Raw genomic sequence first — 10,598 nt, forward strand, 5'->3', positions numbered from 1 at the left:
TTAAGAACCTCTTCAGGCCAGATGCTTGGAACAGTTTGTGCACTGGTTTCCACTTACAGGCAAGTGTAAACCAGTGCAGTATAGGGCATTGTCTCTGTCATAAAAGAGGGCTTTACTGAAGTGGAGCATATGGATGTGCCTGTGCAGCTTGGTACAAAAACTAATTTGACAATGAAGGAACTGACAATGAAGAATTAGATCTTGATCAGGAGTCTTGCCTCTAGTACAGGAAATAATAAGAGCAATCATTCACTCGGTGATACAAGCGTGAAAATTGGTACACATCATCTTTGGAGGCCACTCTTTGATTTAAGAAGCCGAGCCACGTGAAAATCAAAGATGGCGGCCCCCGAAATCCAAGATGTCTGTCCAAAAAAGTGTTCTTTCCTTTATAACTCCAAAAGCATTGGTTTTAAGACCCATAAACATATTATAGTTGAATATAAAGTTGGGCATTGCGGATATTTTGGTACCAAGTATGTGTTTGTATCTATTACAGTTTTTGAGATACAACATAGAGGTACTTTTACAGACTCAGGTGTACCTATATGCTGTATCTCAAGAACTGAAATAGATACAGACACATACCTGGTACCAAAATGTCCGCAATGCCTGATTTTATATTCAACTTTAATACATTTATGGGTCTTAAAATCAATGCATTTGGAGTTATAAAGGTAAAAACACTTTTTTGGACGGACATCTTGGATTTCGGGGGCCACAGAGGTCAATTCAGAAGTGGTTCCACGTCTGAAAACAAACTTCATAGTATATAGAAACACTGTAGAAAGTTTCATGCTTCTGTCATAAAATGCACAATACCTTCTATATAATGAGCTTAACAGCCCCACTATAAGTGTAAGGTGGTGGACATAACATTTTCTCAGTAGTAAATATGGCAGTACCACTTTTCATTTGATTGTATACAGAGCACAATGGTGAATTACTCATGCCTAAGGAAGCCTACTACATGAGAAGTGTGCTGGGTACAGCATGTCAACTGTATCAAATACACATACTGTTTTGTAGCCGTGTGGTGGTGCAGGTTGAGAGCATACACCGCTCCAGGTGGTTCGACAAGAACAAGGCGTGGTCAGGATTTAACGTTCTTTACTTGAAATTATTATAGGAATACAGGGGTGTGTGGTTAATCTGAAACAGCATAAACAGAAAACATACAACCATCAAACACAGGATTGTAGATCGGCTATATATAAAACTTGGTTAAATAACACAAAAGTATTATTCTCATAATCCACAAATAACAAATACAAAAACCACAACCTGCCTAAGTAAAATAGAATACAGTCAACTTCAAATGGAACTAACACACAAACAAACAGGAACAGCAGCCTACTTACAATCTGCAAGACGCACACAGGTCTGTATGAAAAGAAAGAAAAAGAGACTATGCCCTGCTTTTATAGCTGACTGGTTGATTACATGCAGCTGAGCAGCTAGGCGACCACACCCAGGTCAGGTTGGCCCGACCTTGGCTTTGAACTCAAACTAGCTGGCCTTTTTCACACATACAGTTCATTGAATATTTAAACGTTTTGTTTGCTATAGTTTGATCGCAAATAAGTTATTTGTCCAAACTGTTCCAACAGTTTCCATCTGTCATTGGTAGTCGGGTCAGATCCACCATCATGCTGCATAAACTGAAGTGTGTTTACTGGGGTCAGAAATCCTCCTATTTATGCAAAACAGATGGCAGAACAAGAGTATATTGTATGGTATCGCGTTGCTAGGTATGTCTGCTAAGACGATTGTGAGAATTGTTAGTAGTAGTATAGTATAACATGGTTTAGAAGACAAAATATGGAGGAACACTGTTCTCGGACTGTGTAAGGGTGATGTTTTGATCGCATCACTTAAAAACTAGATTGATGTTTTCATCTCAGATATATTAACGACGAAAAGGCACATGTGTGCTAACTGTTCAGCTCTTTGTTGCATTAAATAATATATACTGTAGTTAGTTATCTCTAGTTTTAATCGAGGAGAAAACACAAAAGGCACATTATGCCACCTAGACAAGAGGGGCTGTGTGTGTTGTCTCTACATGGTTCTCATGTGGTGTTTAAGTCCAGCCCCTTCAGAGCGTTCATCACCAGTCTGACAGTCTTTACTTTAGGAAAGGAAGGATAAACTACTGAGAAGAGAACAATGGCAGAAGTAGCACCAGCTCCAGCCCCGGCCAAGGCCGCCAAGAAGAAAGCAGCTCCCCGACCCAAGAAGACCGGCCCCAGCGTCGCTGAGCTGGTCGTCAAGGCCGTGTCCGCCTCCAAGGAGCGGAGCGGTGTGTCTCTGGCTGCCGTCAAGAAAGCTCTGGCTGCCGGCGGCTACGATGTGGAGAAGAACAAGGCCCGTGTCAAGATCGCCGTCAAGAGCCTGGTCGCTAAAGGCACCCTGGTCCAGCTCAAAGGCACCGGTGCGTCTGGCTCTTTCAAGATGAACAAGAAGGCAGAGGCGGTGAAGGCGAAGAAGCCCGCTGTAAAGAAGGCAGTTAAAGCAAAGAAGCCCGCTGCCGCCAAGAAACCCGCAGCGGCTAAGAAGCCCAAGAAGGCGGCAGCAAAGAAGCCCGCAGCCGCCAAGAAATCACCCAAGAAAGCCAAGAAGCCCGCCGCCAAGAAAGTAGTAGCTAAAAGCCCCAAGAAGGCCGCCAAGAGCCCCAAGAAAGTGGCAAAGAAGCCCGCAGCAGCCAAGAAAGCTCCAGCCAAGAAGGTTGCCAAACCCAAGGCAGCAAAGAAGGCAGCCCCCAAAAAGAAGTAAACCACCTGTTCCATCTTTATTCCCACTAAAGGCTCTTTTAAGAGCCAACCACTTTATTTTATAAGAGTATCCTGAGCACTGGAATACTAACCAGTCTGTGTGTTAATGGTGACACAACCACCCATTTCAAATAGACGTAAATGATTATGGCCATTTCTCTCACTTTAGCTATAGAGCTTGCAAACTCGCCCACCTCCCCTATGACCTAATTTTGTTAATCCATAAATCACTATTAGATTCTAATTGTCCTGACTAGTATGTGTTGGTTCAAATTCAACATTGATATTGAATAGTAGCCTATACTACAATTGTTATAGTTCAGAATCATATAGGCCTACATTATTATACATACTAACCCTGGTCCACCTCAAATAAGCGAGACAAGAATTCCGTATTAGGGTCAGTGACGTGACGCCCCAAAAAATGTGTTTTTAAAAAAACTTTAAATTGCAGGCATAAAAGTTATTTACTTTTGTTCTACTCACTCTCAACCTTATGGAAATACATTTTGTTTTTAGATATTTTATTGGAATCAGACTTTATTCAGCAGTTTGTTGTACTTGTGCCTAAAATCGTCATATGGTGTGACATGAAAATAATTGTTCATAAAATGAAAATGGAGTACATCTTTCTTAAGTTACTCACTTTATCAAAGTCCTTTATCATAACTAACCAGTGATCCACTATAGTTTTTTGAAAATTAATTATATCTGTATATTTTTTTCATAATCGACACTCTGTGTGAGGCCCATGTTCATGATCTTACAACATATTTTAAATGTATTCTGTCAAAACTTTCTCTAAAATTACACAAATATTTGTGACTCTTCCTGATAATATTCTCTATGTAATCCATAAACATTTTTTTGGTTTAATCATTAATAAAGGTATGATTTCTCACTATTTGGAATGTCACACCAAATGATTTAGTGTCACACCGTATGATCATATCTTCATGTGTCAAAGCAAACTGTGTTTTAACCTACCTATTAGTGAGTACTGAACTTTACTGATTGATTAAACAATTTCCTCAGGATAACATGGCCTTAAAATTTCTGAACAGGATATTATTGTAGGGCTTTAACATGGGATAAGAAAGAATTGTAGTAGTAGATGGATGATGAGGATGTGCACAGGAATGCTACGCACACCTAAGTCTTCTGCCGGCCCACGGCAGAAGGATCCTAAAGGGACAATAAGGCGCATAGCCACACTTGGAGCCAAGGCATTGAAGGCAACATTTTATTAACACCAATTAGTGGAAACAGAACTCAGCATTCAGGTAAATTGCTTTTTTCCGAAGTCTCCTGAACTTGAACACAGCATTTTGTGTTGAACAAATGTAATTAGGAATCATGACATTACACCACATCTCCACTAGCTAAAGAGTGCTGGGTTGCGCAACTCTGAAAATAGCTGATCTACAAGCTCTCGCAGCACAACGTGTTGAGAGCTTGTAGATCAGCTATTTTCGCTAGTTTTGTCTCGGGTCCTACCTTAACACTGTCCACTGTCCAGTCCAGTGAGTCAAAGTACAAAAGTATTAGATCAGATTAGATTATACATTTAGACTGTATTGTACATCAGCCAGTCGTATTTGGTGAGGGTAGCAAACCGGCTGCCTTGTTGCGGTTCTGCTATGCCACAGACAACCTCCTGCTCTTCGTAGAAAATGCAGTCTCGCCCCTTTGGCTCCTCTCTCCTTGCTGGGTCATTGTTTAGTTTCTCCCTGTACTTTCTCGTTCTCTCAGCACTTGTCATTTTCCAGCTGACAAAAGAAAATGGAATGTATAGTTTAAGACAAAGAGAAAATATTGTTTAGATTGAAACAATATGTTAAGGTTTCTGTGAAGGGGTTTCTGCTCTGTCTGATGAATTTGAAGTATCACTGAATGAAGCTAAATTACATTTTATGTAAAAATGTTTAAAACAAATGTTTAAATGTACAAAAGAAACATGGAACTTTGTTATTTGTTGTTATATCTGTAGTTAAATACAGTATAAATCATATGGTGTGACAGTCAAGTCATATGGTGTGACAAGCAGACATGTCACACCATATGATTAAGTGTCACACCATATTACTGTTTTCTCCATTTAGGTTTACCTTGAGGCTACTATGTACACATTAGCATGCTAACAGCATGCTAGCTATAACAAAGCAGCCTAGATCTACATGGAAATATGACCAAAACTTCAAATAACTTAAGCTTTTTTTAAAGAAAAGGTGTCACACCAAAAGACATCCAGAATGGTGAGTTTGTCAACGTTTCAACAAGATGGCATTTCATGAAAATGTTAAAATCATAACTCACCTCAGACACCTGTCTTGCAGTTGTGCTGGGAGTGCTGAATAGCCTTACAGAAGAAGGACCTCTCTAGCCAATAGGTGTCCAAATAATTGCCTGTTTAATTTTTCCAAACTAGTGTCACACCAAATGATTTTGGGTTGGGGGACAAAATGTTTTTGATCAGAAATGACTGAAAACATTATGCTTTGACTTTGAAAAGATATAGGCTCAAAATAGACATTTTTTTTTAGCCTAAATTCATTTTCAAATGATTTTTAGCAATTCTTTTTCTTAGTTTTATTCAAGTTCCCACTTTGAGAAACAAGGTCAGGACAGTCACACCATATGAGTTTTGCCATGTTTGGTTGAAGATTCTGAAGAAATGAGGAATGAAATGTTTTAATCTTGAGTAAGTTCACATAAAGCTTAATGTCCTGCACAATATTCAGAAGGTTTTTGACAAATATATTTTTTATTTATACATGTTTGACACCGAGGACAGCGAAAACGTTACGTCACGTCACCCACCCATTAATACTTAATTATTGATGAATTATTATAACTTTATTTAGGTTATGTCTGTGACAATTCAAACGTTTAAACTTGAGAGTCGAAAGAAATGCTATGGCCCAGAGGGTGTATTAGGCATGTATTCAGTAACACCAAATGTACATTGACAAGAATATGAATGGGGCGATACGTTTAAAACATTAACAATTATTATGATATAGAGGACTTGACTAGCAATACCGGTATTACTATAAACTAGGGGGTGATGTGACCAACATGAACAAGGGGGAGGAGTGTGTGGTGGGGGAGGGGGCATGTGGCAGTCTGCCTGTCCTCCCTTACGTCCTCAGAACACACATAAAAAAGCATGGCTCAGAGCTCTGGAATCATTCACTCTGCATCTTCAACTGAACTGAAGCTACAAAATGAGTGGGCGTGGAAAAGGCGGAAAGGGACTGGGGAAAGGAGGCGCCAAGCGTCATCGCAAGGTTCTTCGTGATAACATCCAGGGAATCACCAAGCCCGCTATCCGCCGTCTGGCTCGCCGTGGCGGTGTGAAGCGTATCTCCGGTCTGATCTACGAGGAGACCCGCGGTGTCCTCAAGGTCTTCCTGGAGAACGTGATCCGTGATGCCGTCACCTACACCGAGCATGCCAAGAGAAAGACCGTGACCGCCATGGATGTTGTCTATGCTCTGAAGAGGCAGGGACGCACTCTGTACGGCTTCGGAGGTTAATAATGCTGACTTGATCTACCAACAAACAACCCCAAAGGCTCTTTTAAGAGCCACCCACACGTTATGTAACGAGTTCATTCCCACTTTTGTAAATAACTACAGCTTTTAAACTGTACATGTGAATATATATATATATATATGTAATCAGTGCGATTGATAATGGGTGCGTGAAACCGCACCTCCTCTTCAGCTCACCATATTAGGGACTTGGGCAGGCATAGAGGGAACAAGTGTTTGCCCAGGGTGCTGACTCGCTCTGTTGCATCTCAGTGGCATCTCGGTTGTGTGGCGGCAGGTCGCGTCTTTTTGTTTGTGCTGTTAGCAGTAAGCAAGGTAAGCCTTTGTTTTAACGGAGCGTCCTGTTTCTGGTTTGCTTTCATGTAGACAACCTCCGAGTTACTGACATATGTTTTCATTATTGTATGTTGGTTTAGGAGCTCCGAACCAGAGCACAGAGCCGTGCTAGTTTGGGTGTGTGTATGTTTACACACAGGCTTCAGTGAAACAAAACGGAGGTAGGCTTGCTTTGTACTGCAACAGCACAAATATTTGCGACATGAATGTTTGACATTATCCAGAGTATTTATACACGTGTTTATCTCTTTGCTAGATGATGTCCATGAACGCTTCCGAGTGCTAAACTAGAAACCAACAGTGGGTGTGTTGAACGCAGCTCTAGAGCCAGCCGTGTGTGTGTGTAACACACGTCCCCTTGTGTGTACGTTTGCAACAGTGTTTCGAGGTAGGCTCATTCTAGCATTGCAGCTACACAACCGTTTTATGAATGAAATGTTTGCGACATGAATGTGTTGACATTAGCCAGAGTATTTATACACGTGTTTATCTCTTTGCTAGATGTCCATGAATGCTGAGTGCTTCTGAGTGCCAAACCAGAAACCAACAGTGGGTGTGTGAAACGCAGCTCTAAAGCCAGCCGTGTGTGTGTGTGGACACACGTCACCGTGTGTGCGTTTGCCACTGTGTTTCGAGGTAGGCTCACGCTAGCATTGCGGCTACACAACCGTTTTATGAATGAAATGTTTGGATTCTCACGCTGGTGTATTTTACCATGCAGGCGGTGCTACAAGTGAAGGGCGTACATAGACAACTTGGGCATTCACTGATCGCCTGTACTGGGTATGTGTTCATGCTAAAACATTGTGACATACTTGGTGTATTATTGTGAATGCTTAGCTGTAGTCAGATTTGATTCTGACTGCAGCCAGACAACAATATGACATATATAGCACCAGGGAGACTCGTGAGACTAATTCAAATGTTTTCTTTGTTTTGTATTACAGATGTGCATTAGAACTGTTGAACCGCTGTTCTTTTACCCTTTTTATTTGTACAGTTCGCTGCTACATTAATTTATGTTGCCCCAGCGTGGCGTTAAACTATATTAATACCCTCGTGGTTTAGAGTTAGAAATACTGACTTTAAACCACCGTCTCTGACTTGCTCATTGATGGGTTTATTTTGGCTCTGCTGTCACGTAGTTTGTGGTTGCCTTAGTGGCTTTAAACTAACTCCTGCCCTAGTGGGTTAAAACTAACTTTAAACCACAGTCTCTGACTTGTTTTGGCTGCCCCCTAAAGACAGGGACATTCTTGGTTAATGGTTACACTGCGATTGGCACTTGATGGTTTATTGCCCCTGTTTGCTGTGCTGTTCCTTTTTATCTTTGAAGTGTATTTGCAGTGATCCTTTTTGCCGTGCCTTTTTAATGCCAAATACACTTGGCTCTGAGTGTTTTTAAGTTTGCAGTGTTTAATGTGATGGGCCAATAAAAGCGCTAGGTAACCTATCCCAGTGACCAACCAAGCTTGTTCTTCCCTGTTATCTAAGGTTGCTTTAAACAATACATGTGGGATATAGTTGTGAAATACTCAAGTGACAATACTTAATACTTAAATGTCAATACTGTGTACTTTTTCTCCATATGTGAAATAAAGTGATTTTTTACTTGAAGCCAGCTTTTCATTGTTCACTCAAACTGAACACTTACCCCGGGTCTCTCACCCTGTAATTGAGAGTGGCGTTGTCTTACTGTAGGTACAGGTGTGCTTAGTTCGCACCTTGTTACATATATATATGAATACGATAAGTAAACAATCCAATTACAAAACATGAATATACTGTGCTGCTAAGGACACACAATGTTGTAAAACGACACGCACAACCAGGCAGAAACGTCATTTCCACATTTGCCCAAAATAAGCCTTGCTTGCTTCATAAGCCCATTTTAAGCAGCATGGAGCCTCGCACACAATCCTTGACAAGCGCTTGTGACTGCCATTATTAGTGTATGAACATCTAGAGACGGGAAAACACACCGAGTTCATTATCTTACTTTGAAATACTCAAAATACAGAGTTTACATTGTCCCAACTGAAGTTAACTGGAGTGATGGAACTAAGTCGAATCTGCTTTCATTGGGCCTCATTCACCAATAAGTTCTTAACTTTCTTCTTAACTTGTTCTTAAATTTCTTCCTAAGTGAATTCCTAAGTGAAATCCAGTCACATTCATGAAACGTTCTTAGGAAGGCAAAATTGTTCTTTACTATGTTCTTATCATGATGAATGCCAATACTCGTAACTTGAAGGGGTGTGCCAGGTAATCCTAATTATCATAGGTAGACGCCCCACATATCCTAATTTGCATCCCTATTACCATAGGGAACCACCCACAAAACCCCATATAAGGCACGACTTCATGACACTGCCTGCAGTCACACCTGTGTTTGATTGCTGTACCCAGAACTAACAAGAAATCACTCACAGAAATAAAGTTGAGAGAATGAAGTCAAGAATAGCCTAACTAAAGTGTAAAGATGGTGGAACACTAGACTCCAAACATTAAAAAACACACTTCTGTGGAGGTACTTCTGAAGTGAACAGCTAATTATTTGTATTTAATGAATGAATGTATTTTATTATTTCACTATAGACATCAATGTAAATTTGCTGAAATTAGAATGTTATCCATATTTCATGTTTGGAAATAGCATTAGTTGTGGATATAAAACATTTTATTACTGAAAGCTGGTAGGTGGGATTAGAGGGGCTTTAAGTTAGCAGCTGCTTGGTATGTAATGGGGTGGAAGTGGTGGTTGGGATATGGTGCATGGTGCAAGGGGGGCTTTCAGGTAGGGAGGGGACAGGAAAATGGGCGTGTGGCGGCTGTTGAGATATGGGGGTGAGGGTGCATAGGGAGTTGGGTTATGGGGGGAGAGGGGAGGGGGGGGGGAGGCGCCATGAAGGGTTGTGCCGGGGGGGGGGGGGGGGGGGGAGGGGGCTTGGGCTTCAACTCAACGTGTCATTTTGGGTTGGGATGCAATTTTCAGACCTGTTGAAAAATAGTCTAAAGCAGTGGTTCTAAATATTTTCATGTCAAGGACCCCCAAATTGACATGCATTCTGCAGACCCCCACCTGAAATATATTATGATATTTTCTGCCTGGGAAGATTTTTCAAGATTTATCAAAGTGTTTAAAAAATATCCGATCTACAAGCTCAAAATGGGCTGTAATGGTAATGCGTTGTGAGCTTGTAGATCGGCTATTTTCAAACACATTTTAAAACTGGGTTAAAATGGTAAAACTCGACCCCCTGGAACTTCCTAAAGGACCCCTGGGGGTCCCCAAACCACACTTTGAGACCCACTGCTCTAAAGATATGATACAAATATTTTGATGATTTAAATCATATTATACAACTGTAGAATTGATAAAACTTAAAGAATACATTATTTTAGCACAGCATGTCACACTTAAGAACTAAAAGGCCACCCTAAGAGTGCTCTACAGTGTGCGTATATGTTTTCTTAACATAAGAACAAATCACAGCTAAGAATACATTGGTGTATGCAAAATCTTCTTAAAAAACTTCTTAAAAGGGTCTAAGAACAAATTTCTCCGTAAGAACGTTCGTAAGTAGGTTGGTGAATCGGGCCCATTGTCTTGAAGTAATAAACGGGCTAGGGTTCAGGAATGGAGAAAAATAAAGTAACACCCGGTTCTCTATTTAGTTTTTCTAAGCCCAGAAGAGAGCGGAATCACATTTACACATTATAATACTTAATTAACTATTTCTATATAATGCCATTGTCTCAATGAATGGACAGACTGAAATAGTCTATACCTTTTGTTAGTCAAGTCAAGCACTGTTTCCTTTGGGGACCTTTATGGACATTAAAAATGTACATTTACCCAAAGTGCATGTTTAGCCGCTCAAAATATTACAGGGACAATAGAGCGCACGAGCGGGAGAAATAATACAGA

At 40.7% G+C, this 10,598-nt stretch overlaps 2 protein-coding genes across 2 annotated transcripts; both read left to right on the plus strand.

Annotated features, from left to right (window-relative positions):
• Positions 1–2,169: 2,169 nt before the first annotated feature.
• LOC308286136 (histone H1-like) lies at positions 2,170–2,775 on the plus strand (the record flags this gene model as incomplete). Its single annotated transcript, XM_080727093.1, has 1 exon — positions 2,170–2,775. The coding sequence occupies one exon, from the start codon at positions 2,170–2,172 to the stop codon at positions 2,773–2,775; it is 606 nt and encodes a 201-aa protein (XP_080583219.1).
• A 3,226-nt stretch (positions 2,776–6,001) lies between these two features.
• LOC308286147 (histone H4) lies at positions 6,002–6,313 on the plus strand (the record flags this gene model as incomplete). The annotated part of the gene is made up of 1 exon (XM_080727103.1): positions 6,002–6,313. One exon carries the CDS (start codon positions 6,002–6,004, stop codon positions 6,311–6,313), a length of 312 nt encoding a protein of 103 aa, XP_080583229.1.
• Positions 6,314–10,598: the final 4,285 nt, after the last annotated feature.

Source organism: Nannobrachium achirus, assembly GCF_963921795.1.
Source record: "Nannobrachium achirus genome assembly, chromosome: 5".
NCBI lineage: Eukaryota > Metazoa > Chordata > Actinopteri > Myctophiformes > Myctophidae > Nannobrachium > Nannobrachium achirus.